This window comes from Pleuronectes platessa, chromosome 11 (assembly GCF_947347685.1).
Source record: "Pleuronectes platessa chromosome 11, fPlePla1.1, whole genome shotgun sequence".
Classification (NCBI taxonomy): domain Eukaryota; kingdom Metazoa; phylum Chordata; class Actinopteri; order Pleuronectiformes; family Pleuronectidae; genus Pleuronectes; species Pleuronectes platessa.
In genome coordinates this window covers 15,724,453-15,750,612 of record NC_070636.1, presented here as the reverse complement: position 1 = coordinate 15,750,612, position 26,160 = coordinate 15,724,453, and the positions used below count along the sequence as shown (strand labels likewise).

General features: G+C 41.0%; 2 protein-coding genes across 2 annotated transcripts; both read left to right on the top strand.

Moving 5' to 3' along the window:
• The first annotated feature begins 1,935 nt into the window (after window positions 1-1,935).
• Window positions 1,936-11,733, top strand: LOC128451117 (protein O-mannosyl-transferase 2). The gene is made up of 22 exons (XM_053434890.1): window positions 1,936-2,210; window positions 4,287-4,349; window positions 4,440-4,524; window positions 4,978-5,082; window positions 5,208-5,316; window positions 5,552-5,660; window positions 5,969-6,128; window positions 6,212-6,318; window positions 6,422-6,504; window positions 7,428-7,540; window positions 7,643-7,709; window positions 7,822-7,882; window positions 7,990-8,068; window positions 8,229-8,380; window positions 8,724-8,815; window positions 8,927-9,003; window positions 9,111-9,182; window positions 9,272-9,331; window positions 9,424-9,529; window positions 9,630-9,770; window positions 10,406-10,517; window positions 11,137-11,733. The coding sequence occupies exons 1-22, from the start codon at window positions 1,936-1,938 to the stop codon at window positions 11,240-11,242; spliced, it is 2,334 nt and encodes a 777-aa protein (XP_053290865.1). The 3' UTR covers window positions 11,243-11,733.
• A 1,126-nt stretch (window positions 11,734-12,859) lies between these two features.
• On the top strand, window positions 12,860-24,778 carry lin52 (lin-52 DREAM MuvB core complex component). The gene is made up of 6 exons (XM_053434584.1): window positions 12,860-12,905; window positions 14,346-14,420; window positions 14,505-14,542; window positions 14,687-14,753; window positions 14,931-15,014; window positions 24,356-24,778. The coding sequence occupies exons 1-6, from the start codon at window positions 12,887-12,889 to the stop codon at window positions 24,409-24,411; spliced, it is 339 nt and encodes a 112-aa protein (XP_053290559.1). The 5' UTR covers window positions 12,860-12,886; the 3' UTR covers window positions 24,412-24,778.
• Window positions 24,779-26,160: the final 1,382 nt, after the last annotated feature.

Genomic DNA, 26,160 nt, shown 5'->3' with positions numbered 1-26,160 from the left:
GTGTTACAAAAATAAAGTACATCTATTTATCTACATCAATTTAGATCTATCTGGGGGGGGGGGGGGGGGTTGGGGTATAGGGGGGCTAGTAGCGTTCATGCTAATAAGGAACGATAATGCCTGTTTCATATTGGTAAATGTGTCGCTTTCAAGAGTTTTTACAACAACAGTTTTAATTTGGTCAAACCACCACGTGGAAATGTGTCCTTCGGGGGAAATCAGTGGCACTAATATGGCAGGCAAAACGTTTGCAGCGCTGTTTGAAGTCAGTGGGCACGATGTACAGTCAGAGTCCGCCTCCGAGACTACCACGGTGTTTTCTGATGCTCCACACCGCCTCCGGCCGCTCCGGGGTGGGATTACATGGTTACGGTGGCCGAGAGAGCTGAACGCACTGCAAATGAAGAAAACACTTTCTGTTAATAGCAACATTTGTTAGAAAATGGACACTTGCATCTGTAAATGCCTTTAATTTACATATAATCGTTTATTGCACAGATGGGACCAGATCATAGTTCTTGTAAACATTGAATACATTTTTTTTTTGACTCATTTCAAACAAATGATTATGCTTGAAATCTTACCCCTAAATAGGATTGTTCCCTAGGAAATCAGTAAAATGTCCTTTTAAAAACCCTATTGAAAGGCAGGGATGAATCTAGTTAATCTAGATTAACCTCCATTCATTTGAATTGGTCTCCCCAACTTCTTAATGTTTATAGTTTATTCTTTTATTTATTCATTCACAGCCTCATTCTTTGGTGCATGATATGGCAAGAAGACAGCAGAATCGCATGCTCTTAAAGCCGACACTGACAGTATTGTGCGGACCCAGTGTCAGACTGTCCTGCAATTTCAAATTCTCAGTTGCTCATTTCTCAGGAATAATCTCAGTTATTTGTCTGTCTATCCTATTATCTGGGAACTCATGAAGCGATGAATATATTCTTTATACTAAATAATAACTATAATAAATACTGCCGTGGCCCTGCTGCGTGTGACTGCGTGGTAGATGCATGCGAATGGAAGGATGAGGCAGAATAGAGGGTTCAGCGATGTCATATCAGCTGATGTAGATTATATTGATCTGTGATCTTTGTGCTGAACTGAGTCAAGTATCACACAGATCGACCGACGGAACCGAACCATCCCAGTACAAACACGAGCATATAATATGAATTCCCTTAAATTCCATGGATCGGGGACATCCCAGCTGTCTCTGAATTATCCAATACGAACAGACAGAACAACAAGTTCCCTCAAATTTTTTTTTGCTTCAGGCTCCGTTCTTTCTATCGGCCTCCCTCTCACTCGCTGTATTGTCCACAGAAGCAGTAGAGTATCAGTGTATTGTCTGCATTAGTGTCATCACTGCTGCTGTCCCATGCAGTCGCTCTTCACCTCCACCCCACTAAAAAAACACCTGTCAGTTTCAGAAAGTTTCGCATAGCTTGATGGCGTGACTCCGGCGTTGTTCACGGTGGAAACTCATTGGTCATCGGCATAATTTCATATTCATGAGGTGTATTGACGCATTGACAATGTATGGTTGAAAGTTGGAGTGGAGGGGTGAGCTAACGCAGACGTCAACCGGTTCATCAAGTGATAATTATTCACAATTTCAAACCCCTATTATAAAAACGAGTGAGGCAGAAAACAATTCACCCGCCTCAGAGCTGTCATAACGGAAGAACATAGTGATTGAGACTAAAACAGTTTTTTTAACCAGGCTGTAAATAGATTTACCTCTGCTCTAAAGTCGAGCTTAACATGTGAGTCAATAGGAATTGACTCGTTCTTTGGAACCAGCCTCAAGTGGCTTCGCAGTTCAGCTTTTTGCACTCCCGCATAGGCCTCATCGCTCAGCCCGGATTATTGCCGCTTGGCTCCAAGCGAGGTGTCTCGGGTCATTTTGATCCCGGGTTAAGTTTCCTCATGGCAACAGGAGAATGCGTCTCACAGTGGAAGCAGACAGGGGACACGTCCACGCTGAGGAACCGGAGAACAGTCGCCTCCTCCGGGTCTGTGACAGAGGACTCGCCCCGTCATGCTCCTGGACCCTCCTCAGGAAGTGACACCCACTCCTCCAACGGGACGTCTGCCCGGCTCTCACCCAGAGGAGGCTCCGGTGATGGGGCTGCAGGTAGACAGCTGCTGCTGCTGCTGCTGGTGGGGGGTCTGTCCTTCTCAGGCGCGGCGCGTCCCATTGGGCAAGTCGGGCAGTTGCCCAGGGCCTCGGCCACCAGGGGGCCTCGTCGTATTTATGATTTTTTTCTTTATTTTTCAAATAAATCACTCCTCATGTCCTCCTTCATTCAATATGAACCCAATAGCAAGACAGGCTTCATCGTACTTTCTTTTCAACTTGGTTTTTGAACACTGTGTCTTGTTTGTCACTGACCGGCTGCTTAACAGGAACGAGCTCTGATCTCACTCTGCGTCTCTGAGCGAATGTGAGAGGGCGGAGCCTGTGTGTGTGTGATGTCTGGGGACACACACACACACACTCGCCCGCACAACACTGTACAGCAGACCTGGGCATTGTACGGCCCCCGGGCCGCATCCGGCCCTTTGGCTGTCTGTGACCGGCCCGCGTGAGGTCAACGGAATATTAGGAATCACATGTAAATAAGTGAAATTCATGCAGAGAATACAACAACATTTCTTTTATTTTGAAGGTGCCTTTTTTTAACATTTACCTGACGTAGATCCTGAATGCCGCGAGCGGATGATGTGTTGGCGAACGGAGTTAAGAAGAGATTTGAGTTACTAAAGTCCGCAAAAATGTCAGCCCACGTTAAAACAAGAAAGATAGAGTTTTTAACGAGACATGGACTGCTAAGTATTTATTTACTGAAGTCAATGGGAAAGCCGTGTGCTTAGTTTGTGGAGAAAAGATCGCTGTTTTTAAGGATTGCAATTTGAACCGCCACTACGAGACAAAGCACGGAGAGACTCTTACGGACGAAACGTAACGAGAAGGATCGAGGACATCGGTCATGAAAAACCTGGAAAAGTCATGGAATTGTTAAATGTTTATTTTCCAGTCCTGGAAAAGTGCTTGAAAAAGATCCCAAACCTTTTGGAGAAGTCATGGAGATTTGTTATATTCATATTTTCATGTCGTTCATTTACGCTGAGTTTTAATTAATTCAAATGCTTTTAAAAGAAATACGCTCAAAATATAAGCTGGCACACTATCTCATACTAATTGAAATGTTCGGTGGGGAAGCAGGTGAGATAATGCACTATGCATTGATTGTATTTAACATCAGGAGGTGTTTTGTAAGTCAGTGCTAAAAATGAATCATTACTGATGTTGTAACTAAATTAGTTAACTTTATCAGGGCAGGAGCTGAATCACAGACAGTTTGTTGCACTTTTGGAGGAGCATGAGACTGAACATGGGGACATAGGCCCCCACACAGCTGTCAGATGGCTCAGTCTGGACAAAGTGCTTAAAACAGTATGGGACCTGAGAGCAGAGATTCAAGAGTTTTGTGAAAAGAAAGGCAAGGACAGCCCAGAGCTCTCAGATGCAGACTGGATGGAAGATGAGGTAAATAGAGAGTTTAATTCTGCGTGGACAGATTAATTTGCTTTCACTGCCAACGATGCAACGATGCAGGTGTATGACAATTCACCATACATTGTCATACACCTGTATGCTTGATATGTGGCGAGGAATTAGCAAACAATAAGAAATGTCATGTTGAAAGACATTTCCAGAGCGAGCACACAGCATCTGCTGAAAAGTACCAAGCTGGAGATGAGCAAAAAAAGCAGAGTTCTGTGTTTCATTTAATTCAAAGTAGGCCTACACATGTATTATGTTCTCCTCTTCATAAGAGTTTGGTGTTTTCCTTTTTTATAACAGGTTAAAATACCAGTTAAACAGTTTTTTTATTGTCGTTCTATAATTCAATAAATGCAACAAACTATAGTTTTTATATATATTGTATAACTATATATATAACTTTATAACCTGTGTTATCAAATATTTGTTTGGCTCCAGGCAGATTTAATTTGGGGGAAGAGGGGGCAAAATGTCTCTTTCGATAGTAAAGGTTGACTACCCCTGGGTTAGTATGACACAAACACTAACTCACTCACTCACATGTCTCCCTTTCTCACACACACTCACACAGACAAGTCTCCATTTCACACACACTTATTTAATCACTTTCTCTCTCTCTCTCACACACATACACACGCACATAGTCAAAATAGATTTTTTTTTTTGGGGGGGGCCTCAAAATTGTTCTTTGCCCAGGGCCTCCAATTAGCCAGAACCGCCCCTGGTCCTTCTCCACACGTCTGTACAATATATCAGAGCCCCCCCAAGTATGGTGAGACAGAGTGAACACACCCACATGATTCCAGGTTTAATGCTGTGTAGTGTTTGTAAACACACTGATGTGTATTTTGTGTGTTTGCAGCTGGGATGAGACGCACTTTGGAAAGATGGGCAGCTACTACATCAACAGGACTTTCTTCTATGATGTCCATCCTCCTCTTGGAAAAGTAAGACAGCAGAATAATCCTCAGGTGTAAATATAACACATCACGTTGGCTTCATCAGAAACGCAGCAAAACCAGGTTTAGAGGTGCCACGGAAGATTGGGAGAGGTCACAAACACAAACTGATAACACACTTCTGCTGCTCAATTAGGTGATAAACAGTTAAATAAAAAAGGGGCTAATCTGTATAAATTGTGAAAATTAAAGAAATAAAGACTGTGTTTGGCACTGTACTCGAGTAAAATAGTTCTGGGAGGCGGTGAGGAAGTATCATCCACACAAAGAACTTTAGACCTGACGTTTCTCATACAACTTTATTCACACGGAATCATAACATTAGATAGAGAAAACAAATGTCTTTAGATAAAAGTTTGTTACTGGTGAGAAGAGTTATTTCTCTTTCAGGGAAAATGTTTGGATTGGCCAAGTTGTTTATCCTCCTTTACTGTTTCCTAGATGCTGATTGGACTCGCTGGCTACATGAGTGGTTATAATGGCACCTTTCCTTTCATAAAGCCTGGAGATAAATACGAACACCACAACTACGCAGGGATGAGAGCGGTATGCATCTTTAGTTTCCACAGTATATAGATAATGTGTCTTTTCTGATCTATTAACAATGCTGTTTGAATATAGACGTGTATTTTAAGTGCTAATGTGTCCTGTCCTTCCTCCTTCTCTTGCAGTTCTGTGCTGTGTTGGGTTCCTTCCTCCCGATCTTTGCCTACCTCACAGTGCTGGAGTTGTCTCAGTCTCACACTGCAGCTCTCATCACTGCCGCTCTGCTCATATTTGGTGGGTAATGATCTGAAGGAGACGGCCTGTAGCATGTACACATTTTGTCAAATAATAGATAAAGACCTCATTGTGTTAATTTCATTGTATTGAACACCTTTTGTGATGAATATTTCAAGTGTCTTGTAACTTAAGAAAAATGTTGATCACTCTGCGTATTGAGAAGTCCAGCAGAATGTATTTGTCCTGTTGTTGAACAAGCATGAATTTGCGCTTCATGTCACCATCCTGACAGACACTGGCTCAATCACCATCTCCCAGTACATCCTGTTGGACCCAATACTCCTGTTCTTCATCATGGCTGCAGTGCTGAGCATGGTCAAGTTCAACCAGCAGAGACACAGGTAGGAAATCTAATAGAGCTGTTGTTTTAGTTTTCTATCTTCGCTTGTGAAATGTCGACAACTAGTTGCTGGTCAACAGTTCACAAGTGGGTGATTATTTCTGGATCATTTAAATTTGTTAATCATCAATTAATTTTACTTTTCATAAAATAATAACTTGTGAAACACTGTTTCACAAGTTATATGTTGGACTTCAGTTTTAACTACAGTCTTAAAGTAACACCAGTATATTCTGATAGAAACAAACCTTGCTTTTTCATAATGTTGAATGGTCATCATTAAATACTCCTGTTGGCTTTTGCTCTCAGGCCTTTTACTGCCTCCTGGTGGCTGTGGCTGGTACTGACTGGTGTAAACCTTGCTGGGGCTTTGGGGGTGAAGTTTGTGGGTCTGTTCGTCATCCTCCTGGTTGGTCTGAACACAGTCAGTGACATCTGGAGGCTTCTTGGAGACCTCAACCTCTCACTGGTAATTGACAACATGTTTTTATATTCTGTTAGTGTTGATAAATACTGCCTGAAGCTCATCAGTGTTCTTTTTTATGTCTCCAGGTCAACATTGCAAAGCACTTCCTGGCTCGTGTTTTCGGGCTCATCCTACTTCCTCTCTTCCTCTATGTTACGATATTTGCCATCCACTTTGTTGTGCTGAACAAAAGGTGAGTCTGATTGTTGTATAACAGATAAAGTGTGATCCCTGCTCAGCTCACAGAAGTCATCCCCTGCATTATTTTGGTGGTCATGATTGTTCTCTTTCACCAGTGGACCGGGAGATGGTGTCTTCAGTGCTGCCTTTCAGTCTCGTCTAATCGGGAACAACCTGCACAACGTCTCCATGCCCGAGTGTGAGTCCCAAACACGGGTGGCTAAAAAACACATGTAGCTGTAGCACTGTTTACTGAAACACTGATAAGATCAGAGACAAATGTTTGATTTCTGTTAGTATTGATGATAAAAGCCAGATGGGCGTTTGCTTTACAAAAGCAGTTTTCAGTCATGAGTGAAGGAGATTATCCAGGTCAGACACTTTCTCAATTACAGTAAATGTCAAGAACATTCAGGTGAGGGGTGGTGCCTGCAAAGAACACTTTGGAGGCAGAACATGATGTTCAAATGTCAGTGCGGAATTTATCTGTTTTTGTGGACAGCACATCAACACTAGCGTCGGCCTTTATCACCATACGCTTTTGAATCTCACTGTCTTTCCAAACTGACATCCCTGTTGGTGTCTTGTACATATTTGTGTTATTTTAATTTTTTTATTTTGCGTCCGTCTCATGTTAGAAATATCATCATAATGCCCACTCGCTGGAAATATTTGGGACGTTTTCCTGCTGAATTTTCACACAGGCTCACTCGTCACTTATTGCCAGATATTTTTTTGTCATGTACATATTTCATCCCGAGATATTTGTGTATTTGTCATATGTTAGTAATATCATCATAATGCACCTTCAATATCACTTATTGCCAGATATTTTACCAGGGGGCGAGTAGGAAAGGTTCGGGAAAATGTCTGGAGCAACTGACTTTCACATTTGCGTTCTCACATACAGCTCCTCCAAGAAATGTCAGTAGAAAGTCTAGGCCTCAGTACATGTCTGAAAGTATCTTAAGCCGCATATAAGGTATTATTGAGGCTGATTGTTCATCAGCCCATACCAGGCTGGTGTCCGCTTCTCATGCCACTGTTAAATAGCATTATCCATGAACCGTACTTGTGCCACATGTTGTAATGATGTTTTCCTCCTTTTTTGTGTTTCTTTAGATTTGGCATACGGTTCCACCATTACTGTGAAAAACCTCCGTTTTTCTGGAGGCTATTTGCACTCTCACTGGGACTTGTACCCAGAGGGAGTGGCGGCCAAGCAGCAGCAGCAGGTCAGGCTACAGGTTTAGCTGTGACACATTCACAAACCTAATTAAACATGCTCATACCCATGATGCCTTTTGTTTATTCTAAAATATTCTTTATTCTTTCAGGTGACGGCCTATCTTCACAAGGACGACAACAATCTGTGGCTCGTTCACAGGCAGGATCATAACGAATGTGAGAAGATTGGGTTGATTTACTGTTAAGAGAAACAAATAACATTAACAAATCATAATGAAGTCATGTAAGAGTCTCTCATTTTTATTCTCTTTTGTTTATCCTCGTTAAGCTCAATCTGGGACCCCTGATCTGGTTCGTCATGGTGACATCATTCAGTTGGCGCACAAAGAGTATTTGTAACACAAAAGAAATGTTACACTTGATCCCTACAAATGATTCATCTCCTCCTGTATTTTGTTATGTATTTATTTTGTTTGTTTGTTTTTCACTCCTTCAGAACAACTCGTAACCTTCATAGTCACCTCTATGAGGCCCCTCTGACCAAGAAACACTTCCAGGTTACAGGCTATGGAATAGTGAGTTCAACCCAACAAGAGAGAAAGAGAGACACATTTTCAGATGGAATTTTAGGGGAAGATGGACAGACCCAAAACTATAGTGTAACATCATAATATCAGATTGTGATTTTGATATGTCTGAGTCTAACACGCAACTGAATCTTTGCTCTGTTTGTAGAACGCCACAGGAGACACCAATGACTTGTGGCAGGTGGAGGTGTGTGGAGGTCGAAAAGGCGACCTGGTGAAGGTGCTGCGCAGCAAAGTCCAGTTTCGTCACCGAGCCACCGGTTGCGTTCTTTTCTCCTCTGGCAAGACTCTTCCCAAGTGGTAAAAGCAATAACCACTACTCTGACTTAAAGGGGTAGTCTGTTAATTTTCAACCTGTAAAGTACTAAAAACTTTTAGAATCGGCCCAGTAGATGAATGAGAAGTCTTGTTTGACTCAGGAAGACAAAGATGGAAATGAATGAGAGGAAGAGTTGGAGAGAGGAGTTTGTCGCTTTTGCCACATCAAATTACAACGTAGCCACAGCTGCCATGTCACGGCTGACAGAAGAGACAATCTTTAGGTTGAAAAATATAAAATAAAATAACTTCCCCTTCCTCTGTACAAGATTCTTTAGTGTGAGTGGACGAGTCAAATCGTTTTAAAAGTTTTGTCTCCATTCAGGGGCTGGGAACAGCAGGAGGTGACCTGCAGCCCCTACCTGAAGGAAACTCCGAGCTCTCAGTGGAACATTGAAGATCACATCAATCCAAAATGTACATGAAACGTATCACTTGTGCTCCTTCATAATTTTACATACTTATATCACACACATACAAATATCACTCACTAACCAACATATTTGCCTCTTTATGTTTTGACTGCAGTGCCCAACATCAGTCTGTCTGTGCTAAAGCCCAATTTCCTAGAGATGTTTCTGGAGTCTCATGTTCTTATGATCAGAGTAAGAAACCTTTAGAAAATCAATCTGTGCTTAATGAACGTGTTTTGTCAAAAACTATGGATGAAAAAGCGAAAAACTAAATTATGAAATAAATACCTTGTTTTCAGGGCAACAGTGGCTTGAAACCCAAAGACAATGAGATGACCTCTCAACCCTGGCATTGGCCCATCAACTACCAGGTGAAGGGAATAAGGTTTATATTTGACTAAATTCAAATGAAGTACTTCACTGTTCTAACCACAGATGTTCTTGGTTTATTTCTGTGAAGGGAATCAGGTTTTCAGGGGTGATTGCCACCCAGTATCGCGTTTACCTACTGGGGAACCCTGTGAGTCTTGAAGCTTGTCTCTTCTCCTTCATGTTGTTGCCCCTGTCTGATCAATGCACATTCAAATCCTCATGGTTAAATCCTATTTTCAGGTGATCTGGTGGATGAACCTGGCCTGTTTGGGCATGTATCTGGTCTTGGTGGTGGTGGCGTCTGTAGCCCTCCAAAGAGGTTTCACACTGGACCAAAGAAGAATGGGTATAATTATTGACAGAGCAGGATTGCAGCAGCAGACAATTCATTGAAACAATTAATTTCAACAGGAAGTAAATGATCTGTTCTCCTCTCTGTGTTTCAGAGCACTCTCATGTTCTGAAGAGAGGAGGAGGCCTGCTTCTCCTCGGTTGGATTATTCACTATGCACCTTTCTTCACTATGGACCGCATCCTCTTCTATCACCACTATTTCCCTGCCATGCTCTTCAGCAGCATGCTAACAGGTATCTAATCCCACAACTGCATTTTGGCCCAAATTCCTCTCCATCATACACAGCGGATGTTTTCCTACTGGGAGCAAGATTTGAAGTATCACTGCAGGGGAAGAGATTAGAAGCAAAAAGCTGCATGAGATTAATCAAGACACGTAGAGCTGATAATTTTCTATGCATTTTCTATGCAAATTGTTTTCAGACACACAGATCTGATACAATTATTTTTAGATTCAGTGTGAATTAAACTGTCTCAGGATATCATGAAACCCTTGTTTATGAATTTAATTTTATAATCACAGAAAAAACTTACTGAGGACTTTCAGGTTTTTAAGATGTAACAGTTGTACATTCATCCAGCTAACAGTAACTTCTCACGGCTCGTTTTTATGATGCAGATGAACTGAAATGTGAACAAATTATTTTTATTTAGTCAAAGCCTCCATTTTATCTCATGGTATTTAATTGTACCTTTCTCTCATCACTAAAAATGTTTACTCTAATATTTCTGCCATAATGTTGTGTGATTTTCAAGCTGCTTTCCTATTGTCTTCCTTCAATTCTTTATTTCTAACTTGTATTCATACAAAGACGTTGTCATGGTGATTATATCGTTTTGGTTTAATCATTCTGTTTGTTTCTCTCAGGAGTTACACTTGACGTCCTGTTACAAAACACTGACCTGCTGCTCCGCCCACCTTATTCTCATTGGCTAAAGAGAGGCGGCCAGATGGTGTTTCTGTTTACTGTTCTCTACAGGTGAGGCAATAAGTAGAGTAATTACTGTGAAGGACGGATTAATTCTAGTCCATTCTTATGATGTCATAAACGTGTTATCATCCTTATGTGTTGTTGGGATGATACAGCTGCTTTTTATACCCATTTCCCCTTTTTAGTTCCGAAATGCAAAATGTAACCATTGATGCAGTTGATTCGATCTGCTTGGAAATACGAGGATTTGGTGGCAGTTGGATGTAAAGCCTGATACCCATGCATTCTCAAAGTAAAGCTTGCAGGTGGCTAGCTTAGTTTAGCAGAGAAACAGGAAGTAAAAGGAAACAGGTATCCTGGCTCTATTTTAAGTGAAAGAAGAATCTACCTGTACCATATAAAACTCAGTAATTATAGGTATAATTATATAAAACTCTTCATAGAAAAATCTTAAAACGACTTGACCAATATGATATATTTTGTTGACTTTTGTAATTAAATTATTCAAAATGTTTCGAAGAATAGTAAAATGAAGAGAAATCCCCCATTTTATTCAAGATCACAGGAAGTCTCATTATATTATATTTAATTTATATAACTCATTTAACAAAGCATGGACCTCAACATGTTGATCTTAAATTACAGTATCACATTCCCTCTCTTGTAGTTTCTACCTGTTCCATCCGCTCTCCTATGGCATGACGGGTCCTCTGGCACAGGAGCCGGGCAGCGCCATGGCTGGCCTCAAGTGGATGGACTCCTGGGAGTTCTAGGCAGCTCCGCACAATAACACACAAATGATGGGATGTGTAACAACTGTTTTGACTATGAAGGTCTTATTCATGTCTTTCACAGACATGTTTTTTTTATATGGTGTTTAATTTACATACAGTACTGACTTGACACACTTCTATACCTGTTTTAAGTTTTTATGCGTGTCAACATATTCAAGTATTGAAGTTTAAAGAAAGGTGGAGAAGACGGACTTGAATCAGTGCAATAAAGAGAGCCAGAATGTTGTGGAGGATCATCACCGAGCTGCCTTGACTTGATGAAAATCTGATTTATAAATGCTGCTCAGTTTCAAAAAACACTTTATTACATAGTTATTGTCTGTCAGACACTATTTTTGGGGTTGTGTTGATTTTAGTGACTGTTTCTTTTGTACTTGTCCAGTACCAGCTTCTGTTTATATGACACTACAAGATTACTGCTCAGTGCTGTGTACATTTCAATGTGATCAATAAACTATGGTATTCTTGTAGTCTTTGCTTTTTGATGTTGATATCAACAAGATTTCACCAAGGCATCCACTAATTTTTTTTTTAGAACATAGGGACAAGATGGTGATTATCCCCTTGTATGATTAAAAAGTCTTCAGCATTAGTTTGATGATAAGTTTTTTAACCAGCAGCAGATGTTGGCGACCAGCAGCGTACAGCATATTAGGGAAATTTCATCAGTTGTGTACCTCAGCACCTTCAAGTGTATCGCATTTAAACCACAAGTGACCCTCTCCAGAGGCAGGCCCGATACAGACTATTCATACTACATCATTTTAAGTAACAGCTTTATGCTGAAACTATGAATTTGTATTGTTTCACTGTCCCAATTTTGTACACATTTATTGATCAGAATCAGAATCAGAAGTATTTTATTGCCAAGTAGGTTTACACCTACAAGGAATTTGCTATGGTAATTGGTGCTTACAATTAACATAGAAACATAAATACGCAATAACTTAAAAACGCAATAAATACAACATACATAGGAAAAGCAATAAAAAATAGAAAACCAGTATATATTTACTCACTGTTTACTTCTTATTTACTCACTTTTTTCCAATATCTATACAAAGTAACATTTATTTTGACATAAACATTTCTGAATAAAAATATATAAAAGATAAAAGATGTAAAAAGTGAAGTAAAAGGTGATATGCAAAATGCAAAACAGTAAACTCACTTTTACTGTGTTCTTGTATTTATCTAAAGCACACCGTGAGTTTGTAAATACTAATAATAAAGTAATATATTTTATAAAGTAATTTAAATAATTAGATGATAAACTAAATAAACTTTACTTTCTGTACATTGTTATTATATTGCAGATGTTGTCAATGTTGACATTCATTTCATTATTAGTATTTTTATTGTTTATATTAGCGTCAATATTTAATATTCTAACCATTATTGAACCAGTGCAGCTTAACTGAGAACATAATTGTGTGGGGGGATATACACAACGTACGTAAGTAACGTAAATAACGTGGACTGTGACTGATTCACTAACGTAATATTTCGAGCTCTACTGACGTCAGGCCCCCGGTGGCGTACTTGTAAATTACACCGGGAACACGTCGAGTCCGAGTGCGGCCGGCGTTATTGGCTGTCGTCCGTCACGTGCGCATTCTGAAGATGGCGTCTCCAAATGGAGGTAAATTCTAATTCTCTTCGCCGCTGCGCTGTGTTTAAACCGTAATTTCGCCGTTATTCAGCGTTAAACTGCGAACTTCGCCCCCGCTGCTTCACATGTACACGGGGACGCGACAGGGGAAACGTGTTTAGCTTGTTTATTATCGTCTGCTGGTGTTTTAGTCGCTAGCTCACAGGAAGCACAACAGTGAGGCTAGATTCACAGTAAACACACAGAGCTTCTGTTTGAGGCTCCATCACCTCTTTTGTGTGTCTGTGTGTGTCTGTGACAGATTCACAGTCAAGTCACAGCAACGACACACTTTACTGACCACTGTAGTTGTTGTTTTATGTCTCACGTCGCTCCTCGGACGTAACATTGTATTCACAGCAGCTTGTACGCTGGTTTAACAGTGAAGTGAACTGGCACACTCAAATATGTGCTGAACACAAAATATAGTTTAATATGAATGTTGTGCTCTAAGGGCCTCTTCTGATGTGTGTAATGTTCAGGTCTGTATGTTTTAGGGAAGCAACCAACCTCTGATTATCATTGAATAATCTGCCCATTGTTAAATTGATTGTTGTTGAAGAAAAATCCAGAGCGAAGTGAAGCTTTCTAATACTTCTGGACTTTTTGGCCAAAGATATAGATTTTCGTATACTTATATGTGATATTGTTATTTATTTTGAGTCTAAAGACAGTTTTTTTTTGCTTCTGAGTGAAGTTTGTGGTTTAAAACAAATCTGATGTAGATCTATTACTACATAATATATAGACATACATTCAGCTTTTATGGCTGTTGATAAAAATTGTGGTGGTTTATTGGTGTCATGTTATTTGCCAGCCCTACTTTCAGATGTTTATTTTACTACTAAAAATGACAACAAAATCTGCAGATCCCAGTGCAGTGAATCCTTCAGATCTTTTTTTGCAACCAGCAGTCCAAAACCTATGATATTCAGTTTACCATAACACATAACAAGAAAAAGCATCAAATCGTCACATCTGAGAGCCTAGAAACAGCAAATGTTTCATGGAAAAATTTTATTCCTAAAAAGCTGCTGATACATCCGAATTGGTCCGTTAATCAACTGTAAACATGAAATATCATACAGCTTTTTTTAAACCTGCATATATAACATGAACTATAACCTTTGGCCAGCTAAAGGTTAAACACTTTTTAAACACAATTTGCGATAGCAATAACTAATGCTTAACAAATATATTTTCTTGTTTAAGTATATTTGTTTAACTTGTGACATCTTTATTTGGCTAATGCGAGAATTCACCCTAGACAGGTCATCAGTGTATTGCAGCAGGGCAAACAGACTGGGACAAACATCTAAACTGATATTCACTAACGGTCAACTTTAAGTCTCCAGTCCAACAGAACCAAAAACCTTCTTGCTGAACAGTCTTAATTGCTCCACCACTGCTCTGCCCTCAATGTGTTTTTAGGTGACGACTTTGAGTCGTCTTTGCTGAGTTTTGAGAAGTTGGACAGAGCGTCACCAGACCTGTGGCCAGAGCAGCGTAAGTTTACCCTCTTGTGTCATCACTTATTACGGAGTTCTGTTTTAAATGTTGTGTTTAATGATCCCATCATTTCGCACCCAGTGCCCGGAGTTGCTGAATTTGCTGCATCTTGTAAAAATGTGAGTTACAGTCGCCATGACTCGCGTTGATTTACAAACCAGATAATTCAATAGGCTCGACACACACACTAATACTCTATAAGACTGCTGTGTAAATGTTTGGTGAATTGTCTGCTGAGTCTTTTGCTGTGTCTTATGTTTCAGCCCATCACTAACTCACCTCCCAAGTGGATGGCTGAGCTAGAGAGTGAGGACATTGAGATGTTGAAAGGTGTGTACCTGTACTTTGTTTACAGATGTGTGGTTATTTTCACTGTACCTGTTAGTGTTAAAAACCGGATGATTGTAGTGAAACAGCGTTCAGATGTAATCCTGTCAAACGGGATAACATTTGGCTAAAACTAGTTTAAATATAGATTTTATTACTTGTCCTGTTCTGCCTCTGCAGAGCTGGGGAGTCTGACCACAGCCAACCTGATGGAGAAGGTCAAAGGACTTCAGAACCTGGCTTACCAGCTGGGCTTAGAGGAGTGTAAGTACACAAGCAACACACACACACACACCGCACAGAAAAGGCGTTTATAAAAGCGTTTGGCTTGATCCAAATATATGGTGTCTTTAAACATTGCAAGTTACCACTAGATGGTGCTCACATCCTTTCTGCATCTAGCAGGTGGATTTTCACTTTCACATTCAAAACCCAAGCAGGTTCACTGCACAAACTTATGTGTTTCTTATGCAAAGGTCAAATGTAGAAAATAAACTTTGCAATTTAGAATCAGCTCTTCACTCCTGTCAAACAGTGTAAACAAAATGACCTTGAGGTCTTAAAATAATGGATTTGGGTCAATCTTGTTGAATAGGAAAAGGTAAGAAATGGGGTCATGCCCCGCAAGAGCCCACACAACAAGTGCTCGAGCATTTCATGGAGGCAAAACTCTAGATTTTAATCCAGTCCCCACTACCTCTATTGTCATAATCCTTGTGGAGTGTGGATTAGAGAGATGTAGATAAGTGCTCATATTTTCCAAAGAGAAAGATGGGTATTTATTTTTCCAGTGAAAAGGCACACAAGCAGTGATGAATTGTGGTATAGCCGCCCCCTTACTGTGAGTGGATGTATAAATAAATTTACATGTAGGTTAAATCAGTTAAATCCATGTGTATAAGGCAAAAGTGACTTGATGTAGAGACAGAGCAGTAGAAATAATGGTGTGTACTCCAACCCTTTTGGCTTATAACAAACTAACTGCTCCTACTCATGAAGACGGATTGTATTTATGAATCTAATTATGTCAAATGCATTTGGAGGGGTATTGATAAAATTCGAGTGATGCAAAAGTAGAAACTTTTTAATTATCATAAAAATCCTCCAGATTTTAGGCAAAGGAGTTGCACAAATATCTAAACAGACAAACTGCAGGAGTCAGGAAAGCCTACATGCATATTAACAAGCTACAGGAAGCATCTATAGATTGTATAGCATTTGTTGTATTTGCATAGACGTGAAGTCACAAGGTGATTTTGTTGGGAAAGGCTCTAATCTGCATGACTCTAAACCCAGAGAGGCGTGTAATCTGGCTGGTATGAAAATCCTAGCTGTCATAGGTGTAGGACCGCAGGCTTTGCAATCATGTCGTGTACCTCGGGATGATGGGACACAATGATGGTTATTGTTGGTGTCGGAATAGCCCTGTAATGGGTGCCTGTTTAATGCTCTCTGGTTTAATTTTCTCCTTTTCCTGGCTGTCATGGGAGGCCTTGTAAATCTCGGCTACTTTTTCATCATGTTTGTGCACTCTTCACTCCTCATAAACGAGACACCGCGGAGTCGGGGCAGAGGAAGGGCAGGGGACAGGATTTACTGCCCCTCCCCCTTCAACATGTGGACCATTAAAGAGGGAGCTTGTTAATGGGCACAACACAATCAAGCTGGGAAAACTCACCCACCCGACTGCTGTGAGGACCTGAAATGGACATTTCAAAGAACATCATTCCCTGTGGCTGGAATCCATCAGAGCAGCACTGATGCTGGTTCCTGCTATTTCCTGCAGCTCATGCACTGTGCACATGTTGCTGCATGCTCGTGTTTGCACACATGTATTAACATAGATGTGAAGGGAGGATGTGACGCCCACTTCCCCTCCCCACCAGCAACCCCAATAATGTGGTGTGTGACGCCGGCCGGGTCTGGTCTGGTCCCACAGGGGCCTGACGCGTGCCTCTTCCTCCGGGCCCCAGCTGTTACTCCACCCCATGATGAATGCCCCTGTCGTGGGCCGCTGAGCGCCGGCATCAAGCCTGGGGTCTCTGGGGAGAGCTGAAGACTCTGATAAGTGCTGTTATTGGAGGTAATTGAAAGCTGAGTGTTCCTCTGGGATTCAGTGGAGGGCCTCGGGTATAGAGACGGCTGGTAACATGTCTGCTGGAGCTGGTGGTGGTGCTTTATCAAACACGTAGGCTCAAGGTGACGTTAACATTTAACACTTGTCCCACTAGGATTCTCTTTCGATAAAGAAAGACTGTTGTTAATTTAGGTTTTAAAGTGTCTGTAGTGTCGCCTTTACTGTATCTCGGGTTAGCTGCAGTCACCAATCGTAGAAAATTCAAAAACATTTACTCAAAAGTGTTCTTAAGTTGTTGTAGGAAAGTTTATTAAATTGAGAGTTAAAGTGACCTGTGTCTGCGTCGGACAAACTAACTTGGTATTGATTAGGTTCTAAAGAGGATATGCACCATTGTTTAAAATGACATTCAATTATTGTCATGGGTGAGAGCATTTATCAGTGCGAAAGCTGCCTCTCTGCAATGGCTGTCTTATAAATATATTTGTTAGTGACATTCAAAAACATAAAGTTTAAAAAAAAAATGACATGAACTGACCCCATTTGTCAAGACATGATGCAGAGTTTGTCTTTCACATAAGAAGAACATAGCAGAAGATTCTCTCAGTCAGACGTGTTCACAAGAATAGAAAAATCTGCAAAGAATTCAGTTGACAAGTGGCATCTGGATAGATCGGCAGGAGGCAGGACATCACGTAACATTCTGCTACAGAAATCACATATTAATATTTACATCTCATCGACACCAGAGACGGCCCATATATCCAAAAGCTCATGAATCTCATCTTTCCAAGTTGACAGCGTCCTCTAGGGCACCCATTTTTCATTCTGAAATGTTTGTATTCTTTTTGGGGTTATTTTTCAGTTTGGCAACTGTCGCATGTTAGAAATGTCATCAACATGCCCACTCACTCATGTTGGATCTTTGGACATTTTACCAGAGGGCTGGCAGGAAAAACTCACCCCTCTGGATAACTTCAGGGGAAGATTCTGAGTTCAGTGCATGACTGAAGGTAGCTTTAGCTTGATTTTTCCATCTTAAGTGGTACCAATATATTGTCTTGCCTAAGGCAAACACACCAGAGTGTTATGTGTTACGTTTAAGACCAGGCAAAAACTTAATAGGCGATATCATCACATTATGATAACACAAAAACAGCTATAAAACCTTTTCACTCGACTACCTGTTGTCACCTCCTTTGCACCACAGAGCCCTCTGTCCTCTGTCCGTGATGCCACCCAGCTTAGACCCAGTCTGACCCTCTGTTGAATCCCCCTGTGTGAAGGTGATGCTGAAGGTTGCCCTGCACTGACAGCTCCTAATGGGCCCTCATTCAACACCACCACCTCCTCCTCACCCTCAGGATCAATCTCCGGCCTATTAGAAGCATGCCGCTGCTGAATATGATTGCATTCACTGGGCCCCACTGGCGCTAATGTGCCTCCATCAATCCATCAGGATGGGCTGACCGCGGAGCGGGCGGTTATGAAGTGCCTGAGCTGACAGCCGCTGAATGAGGAACAGGGGATGCCTCCCCACCACTGCCGATACTACCCTTCCTCCTCCTCCTCCTCCTCCTCCTCCTCCTCACCCTCTACTACTCCTCTGTGCTCGTCTTCTCACCTCTCCCCTGTGTCTCTGTGGGCTTGTAACTGCGATGAATGTCAGTGTTGTGTGTTTCCTTGTTAGGAAAGTGAGACAAGGAAAGAGGATGGCTCAGTTCAAAGGCTCAGGGTTTTTAATCTCAATATTCAGTTACCTGGTGAGGTTAGTTCTTTCAAAGTGGCCTAGATAATAATTTATTGGATGTGTTGATTGGTAATACCGCTGCTACTTATAGTCATTGTCTGTTGTTGAAAGAAATGTGAGTTACACCAAACAGGTTTTATAGCAGCGTGATATGAAGTATCTCCTCCCTCGGTATAGCAGGTTGCAGCTGTATCTGACAGAGCCTGTCCACATCTTAACCAGGATCAGTGTCGGAGCAGCGAGAAAGAAGAGGGAGGCAGAGCTTAATACACACACACACACACACACACACACACACACACACACACACACACATACACACAGTCATACACACACTCGAACACTGCTCCTTAGTTCTGCCTGCTTGCCGCCTCCCTGAGCAGATCGGAAATGACACCTCATTTCCATAAAGGCATTAGGAATTCATTGGATTTTCTTTCCCAGCTAATCATAGTCCGGGTGTAAAACCTTTTAGGCTTTTTAATGAATGATTTTTGACTGATTGCCTATTAATAAGGACACCTCTTGAACAGCCATAGGCTGGGGCAGGGGATGGGAGGTGCAGATGTGTTTGTTTTTGTGTGTGTGTGTATATGTGTGTGTGTGGTGTGTCAACCAGGCGAAAATGCATTGGAGGAGCGGGAGGAAAAGGCGAGGAGGGGTGGGCCCTCTCGGTTGGGACATAAAGAGGAACCAGTGGCTCCCCTGGGAAATCACAGCTCGTGTCTGCATCTTAAATATCCCTGTGAAGTATCAATAAGTGGGTAATTGAATTTTGAACACAAACATGAGCGTCAGGTGTATGTGTTGCAGGGCGGGGGTGTCTGGGTGTGGGAGGGGGGGTGCGGATGCTGAATATGTGTGCCTCCAAGTGTTTCCTTGCTGGTGTGTTTGTGTGTGCGTGTCATCTCCTCCGTGTCTCCCTCGTCCCTGGGGAGGAGAGCAGTGAAAGTGGATGTTAAATCCATTAAATAAAGCTTACAGCCCGTAATAGCTGAGCGGCACTCGGACATGGGCAGTGAGGGTCAGATAAGTCCTCTTAACTCTTAATGAAAGTGAATCGGGGCAGTCCTGGCCAGGACTGCTGTTAACCCAGGTGCTCATCTATCTTTGGAGCTAACAGGGGTCCAGCCGCTCACTGGGAGCGTGCCGTCTCATGTGTTGGAGGGGGGGCGGGGGGGCAGAGCGATGATTACTCTCATTTTATACACAGGGGAGTTGTGGGGTAGGGGCCTGGGGGCGGGTTGTGACAATGACACCTAGCTCACTCACCGTAAACGAGAGGAAAGTAAGATGTTACCTTCCTCTGCATTTACATTTCAGCCACCAGGGATTTGGCAAATGAAAATAATTTGCTGGCCTGGAGCTGAAAATAAAATCGCTGTAACATTAAGGGTTGCACCACCGAATATCCTGTAGTGTTGGCTTTAATTATAAACATTCAAACAGGCTTGGGCTTTAGAGTGAGTTTTTCTTCGGGAAGTTCATCTCCATTGTTGCTGTTAAAGCTTTGCAGCAGTAATCAAACGCAGATCTATATCCAGAGGATCAGTGGGCTGATGATGTGGGAGTGTGGGCTACAGGAGGCAGAGACCTTTAGTAGGCGGTTCCTCTGTTATCTGCTCTATATTGGCCTCTCTCTGGACCATAATCCCTCAGCCTGACGATAACTTTACTAATTTCTGTTTCTTTTTATACTGTGTCTGTCTCTGCACGAAAAGGAAATGTCCTTAGATTAATAAGTGGAATACAAGCAGCACTGAATATCAGGTTTAGGTAAAAACCCTATATGCAGTACAATGTGGCTGTTTACTGAATGAACATATTACACGATGATGGAATCTCACACCAGTCGTGGCTAAATGATAATAGGGTAGCAACAAATCATCAGGGTGAGGAAATGGCCCACAGAATCCATAAGGTGTCATTTAGTATGGATGGCAGCCGTAATAAGATGCTGATTAACTTAGTGCAAAATTAGTAATTGACCTTTCTAATCAACTAAACAAATCTCTAAGTCCCTCCTAATCAGTATTGATCTGCCATGTTGTATGACATATCCTGTGTGTGTGTGTGTTTGTCTGTCTGTGTGTGTGTGTCTGTGTCTGTGTGTCTGTGTGTGGGGTGGAGAGGGGGTGATTTAGAGGCTCTCTAAGATAAGTTTGTTTAACAAAAAATGTATTATTGATAAATATAACTTACTAATAACACAGAAGTTACAATAACATCTAAAATCCTCTATTTATTCTCACAATATTTCTTCAGATTTTTTATTTTTATATTTTTAGGCATTTTTCACTGAAGACATTTAATGCGTCTCAGGTGTAAATGAATAAAGGCTAGATTTCAGTATCAGTGTCTCGCATGCTAACTCACTTTAACGTTGCCATTCATCCAACTATTTTGTGATTTTTAAAAACAAATTTCCAAGAAATTGTTCAAAAATCATGCAATGATTTCCATCCAGTACCCTTATTAAAAAACATTAGGAGTTGGGTGCATCGAGAAAAACATTTGGTGGTAATAATTGTCAAAGTCAGCACCATTAAATTATTCAAGAGGAAATGGTTTGCAATTCGATGATGTAATTAAAAGAGTGCCAGTCTAACCTCAAACAAAAACAATGTGGAAAACGTGATAGAAATATGTAATTTCTGGGGGGTTTTGTGTTAATTTGAGGAAGGTCCCAGTGTCCTCTTCTATCCACACAAATCTGATGGTTTTGTCTTTAACATTCTCTCGAGCAGAAGCCTCAGTGACATTTAAGTCACGTGATTTAGACATCACACCTGCTGAATATCTTTTCGTTGCACTTAGACATTTTTACTTTTTGAATTCTTGGCTTTGACACTGAAACTGAAAATGCATAGAAAACAGGGTGTGGCTTCTTGAGACAATTAATAGTGCTGTTGTTGCCATTGAATCAAATGTCTGTGACTTTGGTTGTTGTTTCTCTTTCAGTGGTCCCACTACCTATGTACTATTTACCATGTCTGGCATATATGGTGACAACTTTCCTGATGTTTAACATTTGTTGGCCTCATCACCGAAATCAGACCCCAGCCCTCAACTTCCCAGTCACATCACTTTTCCATATATTTAGTATTTTGAGACATAATAAATTGATCATTGATTTATATTTAATTGGGTCTTTAATAAGATGATATCAGGTCTAAGAGTCTCTGTCTGAGTAGCGTGAGGCTGAACTGAGCCGTAATTAATGAAACGCTTGGTGGGCTGAGGGGTCTCAGGAGGAGAGGGCTCCGCCATCTTTGATCTGTTTTACAGTTTTGGCTCATCAAGAGATGGAGGAAGAGATAACAAGAGAATCCGAGAAGGATGACAAGTTTAAAATCAAAAATATGAACTGCTAGCTCATACCGTTCCTACTCTACCTGCTCCTAATTATGAAATGGCATCACGGCACTTGGGGTTTTAGGGTCATTTGAATTTAATTACTTTCTCTCCCCTAATTTCAATGGTTTCATTTCAATCTGACGCACCCGTGCATGTGCAGGGATCCCCTGATGACTTTGTTTAGCGTGATTTGAAGAGACAGCAAAGTGCAAAATGAATCCGTCCCATTCCAATTAGCATCATCTTTAACCTAATGACGGACACCTCAAGGTGACGTGGCCCCCACGCCCAGATGCACCATTATCATTCCACACTGTGCGACTCATCTAAATTACGAACTGACCCGGCTTTTTTCATTAGCCGCTGTGGGCAGGGGGAGGCGGGGCAGTCTCAGCAGTTGAGATCCTGATCACATTCTTCTTAGAGGCTTTGTTAGGTAGATGACTTGATTCCCATTTGAAATCAGTCCTCACTCGGCTGCTCTGTTTTATTCTTGTGGTGTACATGTTGGTTAAATTAAAGTTGCTGAGGTGATTCCAGCTTTGGTGCTGATGAAGACTGTAGTGGAGCCGAGAGGCTGATCCTCTTCTTATCTTTAACAAAGAGCAATTACTGTACCTGGGAGGTGGCTCTCCAGGGTTTATGATGATACTGCAGGAAAGTCCCCACAGTCTCCATTGTGACATAACAGTTTGACTTTGACAGAAAAGCCTCAGAAATGATTTCTTTCCCAGAGAAATCTTTTCATTTCTCAGCTTCACAATGGGCCATCTGCAGGGAGTTGGTATATAGTTCACACAGTTGTGCAACACCTAGTTGACTGAAACCCAGCCAGACATGTTGTCAACAAGGAATTACCTCTATGCTTTGTTTACACGTGTCAACAATCTAAACAATATATTTTATTGGCATCACAGATGTCAGCTGTGTGTGGCTAAATGAGTAAAGTTGGGTCAAATTAGCAAAATCAAAGATACTAGTATGTTAGTTATGTAATTTTGTATAAAGTAACATTAATTCAGACGGTTTGAGATTTGGTCTCAAAGAAAAAAGACGCATTTATATCAGAAACTGCACCAAATTGCACATACTCATAAATACCAGTTCCCTAAATATGTCAGATTTTTTTATGAAAATCCATACATATGCTTTTGAGAAATTTGTGAAAATGTCCAAAAACATACTCCTTATCTCAAATTGTTTAAGACAGTGTTATAAGAATTCCTGGATCTGCCCCTTCGTCCCATCCTCAATTTTTGAGGAAATCCGTTCAGCAGTTTTTTTATAATCTTACTGACAAATACTGACCGTATTGAAATTATATAAAAATATATACAATGATTATGTACGAAGACATAAATCAATTGTTAATGAAGTGGATATGATGAATTCACTGACCCCCTCATTTGCATTCGTTTGTATGTAAATGATGCTAAGAAGATGTCTCCTCTCATAAAGGTATATTAACAAAATATTCATCTTCAAGCATCAGTTTCCTGAAGGAGCTGTGAGGACATTTGTACATTGTGTATAACCGAAAAATAATGGTTCCTACTCATTAAAGAAGCAAGTATGTTGACTTAAAATACAGTAGTTTAAAATATCTAGATTGTAACAAAGATATTATATTAATTAAATAAATAATCTTTTTTTAATAAAAATTACATAATTGCATGTTGAGGTTAATAGAGACATTTTGCTCCTTTTCTCTCATGACAAAGACACAAATCCCAGTTTAATGCAGTAGGTCTGGGTACTTGAGCTTCACTACTTTGAGATACCAATCTAGCAAATCACAAGACTATGTGGTAGCTATGTCTCCATTTTATGTTGTTTTCCATGTCGTGAATGAACAGATGTTTGGATAAATTACCTCCCAGCGTGAGGCTGCAGATATTAAATACATGCTTTGCATTACTAAACATTGGTTCAGACGTGGTTAGAGCTGCAGGCAGACGTGTGAGGCGGACGGCTTTGTTCTGGTTTTACCAACTTATTTGATCTGGAGTCTTATGGTCATAATAATTAAAACTGGTATGAACTGGTTTGTCACTCAGGAGAGCGTGCACCTCCACCAAGGGCCAACAGTCCCCTTAAATTCAATCAAGCCACACCGGACTTCACACACCTCAATAAGCTGGTTTTTGTTACTCGTCTACATCCAAGAATAATTTCAAGCAATTTCTTCTAAATTTGGAAACAACGCAAGGTTAAAGAAAGTGAAAAAAAGATTATGAATCCGCTCCCGAAATCAAATCCGCACAAATATTAAATGTTTTTTTTTCCTGATCAATACCCCATCCTTCCACCAAGTTGCATGGTAATCCGTCCAGTAGTTTCAAGTAGGGAATGATTAAGGGTCTCTTAACCTGTGCAGCTCTTTATACTGACGATGTGATTTTGTGTATTCTTCTTTTCCAGCGAGGGAAATGACCAGGGGCAAGTTCCTGAACATCTTGGAGAGACCCAAGAAGTGACAAATCCCTCTTCCTCTTTGTTCTTCAAGTGATGGGACATTTGTGATTTCAAGCTGAATCCGATCTGTGTTTAGCGATATCATCTGACCATGTTCAGACCTCTACCACAAAGACTCTCAGACAGTGAGCTGCAGCTAAACGCTGACGTCTTCTCTCCACACTCCTCAGTTCACCTCCTCTAGATAGATACCTTTCCTTTTAATGGAAACTTCAAATGATTTACTACCTTTCACAGAGCTTCTCTGTAGCTTGTAGACCTGTCTTGATCATATTTTCCCTATTTATTCTTATTTCTATTTTAAGCATGATTTACAATTTTGTTTGCAATTTGTGAGGTTGTATGAATAAAGTATTAACATGAAAAGAAGTTGGTTTCCATAAGGTGACGGACGCTTGCAGCCGAAGCACCTACTTTTGATAATGCAGCAGTTTTTTGTGAGGCTAACTTGGAGCTTTAATTGGGGCCATACCTTCATGCCTGTGCCGCTCCACAAAGAACAGATCCTCCCCGGCTGTGGACGTGGTAGGAGCCCCGACGTGGGAGTGCCCTCCCGACTACCAGGGCATGTTTTCCATTTAATCAGCATTAGAAGCAGGCTCCCACTACCTACACAAAACATTGCGTAAAAATAATATTGCTCATTGTCGTCGCCGTTAATGAGAGTTGACATAATTACTAGGACCATTTCTTTTCTAATTAGCACACTTCAGCATCGTCGGAGCTAGCGGCCGGGCAAAAAGGGAATCAGACAGGCATGCCGAATGGGAAACAAAAAGAAGTCCATCTGCCATAATTAGGTGGGACAATGCCTCGGACTGTTCTCGGCTGGAGATGTCGCTGAGGCTCTGGTCGCTCACTCCCAACATGTTACACTTCTCCCCAGGCCTCTTAATAAGCCCCCCCGAGCGTCTTTCCGATTCACACGGACAGAGGCCGCCATTGCCCCGGTGGCTCCACCCCCTGCCTCTCACACGGACCCTGGCTCACCCCTCTGAAAAAAAATATGGATTATTTACACAATTCCTCAGCTTTCAGAAACACCTACTGCCCCCGTGTGTGCTGGGACGGGGACAGAGGGTCTCGAACACAGCATGGACCATGGGGCCAGAAATCACCTTTAATAGGCTAACAGCTGCAGTCAGGACAGTGTGTAGGATAATCCAGTTGCACAGAGAGTTGAGCTATAGCCAAACAGAGGTGGCCTATATACAAGGATATAGGCTGTAATGTTTATCTAATGATAATAATAACGTTTCTGTTACACAATTATCACAAGTAACAAAATCCCCATATGTTAAGTGCCACTTTCTATCCAGCAACTTAATGCATAAATTCCCTCTTTTATATTCTGGAAAGGAGTTCTCTATGTGTGCTATTTCAAAAAACAAACACTATTACTGATTACTTATTGATTACTTATTAACATCCATTTAGGCTGTAGAAACATTTAGAACTGTAGGCCTATAATTAGCAAATAGAGAGGATTCAAACCTTGCAACACCAATGAGAAATTGAAATAAACAGTAAAGTTACTCCTTTAGATAATAAAACTTTTAATAAAAGATAAAAGTACTTAATTATATCTTAATCCTGCTTTGAAAATGTTAATAAGAAAACAATATTATAATCAAGATTTAAGTTAAGTTAAAATACTCATGGTGCAATAAAAGTTTCCTTGTGTGTTATTTAGGCTGGTCAATTATTACTGGTGCTTGTGAATCCTACTTTGCTTTTTACAGGTTGAGTTT